The 1,116-nt window shown below is 44.3% G+C and overlaps 1 protein-coding gene across 1 annotated transcript in view; it reads left to right on the top strand.

Moving 5' to 3' along the window:
• Positions 1–379: 379 nt before the first annotated feature.
• Positions 380–1,116, top strand: part of LOC107717129 (hairy/enhancer-of-split related with YRPW motif protein 2) — a 5,067-nt gene continuing 4,330 nt past the window's right edge. The window contains exon 1 of the mRNA XM_016523798.1: positions 380–1,003. Within this exon, the coding sequence (XP_016379284.1) occupies positions 921–1,003 (83 nt within the window). The 5' untranslated portion in view covers positions 380–920. The remainder of the gene's footprint in view (positions 1,004–1,116) is intronic.

Raw genomic sequence — 1,116 nt, 5'->3', positions numbered from 1 at the left:
TATCTGCAAAGTTACGAAGCTGAAAGTTCAATGCAAATGGAGACATCATCTTTTAAAATTCTGGCAGTTTAATGCCTACAAAAACGGCTGGTAGGGACTACAACAAGGTACTTCCCGGGTTTGTGACATCACAAACCCTGATAAACCTCGCCCTTGGGAAAAGGCAGCAAAGGGGGCGAGGCCATGCCTATTTCTGAGGGCGGGGCTTCTAAAAACAGGAAAAGATCAGCCCGTTTCTCAGAGAAGGGACAGAGCGGTGTGGAATAAAGGTAAATGTGAAAAATAAATTTAAAAAAAAAAAAATAAGCATCAACACGTTAGACTGCACCCCATAAACTCAATCAAGCCTAGAAAAAAACCAGTGAACCACCCCTTTAAACTAAATAAAAATATAGCATAAATCGCTCGTTAGATATATGAAGAGTTAGCCTATGAGCGATTTGGCATGCGCGAGATGAACTTCCAAAACTGCTGACAAAAATTTCTTAAAATCTTCTTTAAAATTTCCTTAAAATCATGAAATAATTCGTACACTGAATAAACCTGACTACATTTTGGCAAGCCACTCTGCATCCTCATCTTAGCCCTGCCAGAAACCCTTTACCTAGATTCCCTGCCTATCTGCACTCTGTTCAAGCTCTGTCAGGCTCTGAAACACCGTCGCCTTTCTTGTGTAAAGTGTTTCTCACGCTTCTGGGGCCCTCGGGTGCAGAACGCGAGTGCTGAAGCTGGGCAGAGTCAATTATCAGGGGAATGAAGTTTGAGACCTCCATTCGGTGGCTCGGGGCGTGTTTTCTTTTTTTCGGTGGGTGTTGCCGAAGCAGGACGTGGGCGTGAATGTGAGACTGAGGCTCCAGCGGTTCGTGGGAAAGACGCTCAGAAGGTTTGGTGACTGTACCTGTGCGCACTCGCACTGCATCATGAAGCGGCCTTGTGAGGACAGCACGTCCGACAGCGACATGAATGAAACTATTGATGTGGGCAGCGAGAATAACTACTCGGGGTAAGCATGCATGGGAACCACAGCTTGTTTGTTGTTCTGTAACTGAGGATTCACTTTTAGATGTTATCTTAAGATCGTATGCTCCCTTTTGGACATTTTATATATATATATAT

This window comes from Sinocyclocheilus rhinocerous, unplaced genomic scaffold, assembly GCF_001515625.1.
Source record: "Sinocyclocheilus rhinocerous isolate Xijiao unplaced genomic scaffold, SAMN03320098_v1.1 scaffold1874, whole genome shotgun sequence".
Taxonomy (NCBI): Eukaryota; Metazoa; Chordata; class Actinopteri; order Cypriniformes; family Cyprinidae; genus Sinocyclocheilus; species Sinocyclocheilus rhinocerous.
This window is presented reverse-complemented; position numbering and strand designations above follow the sequence as displayed.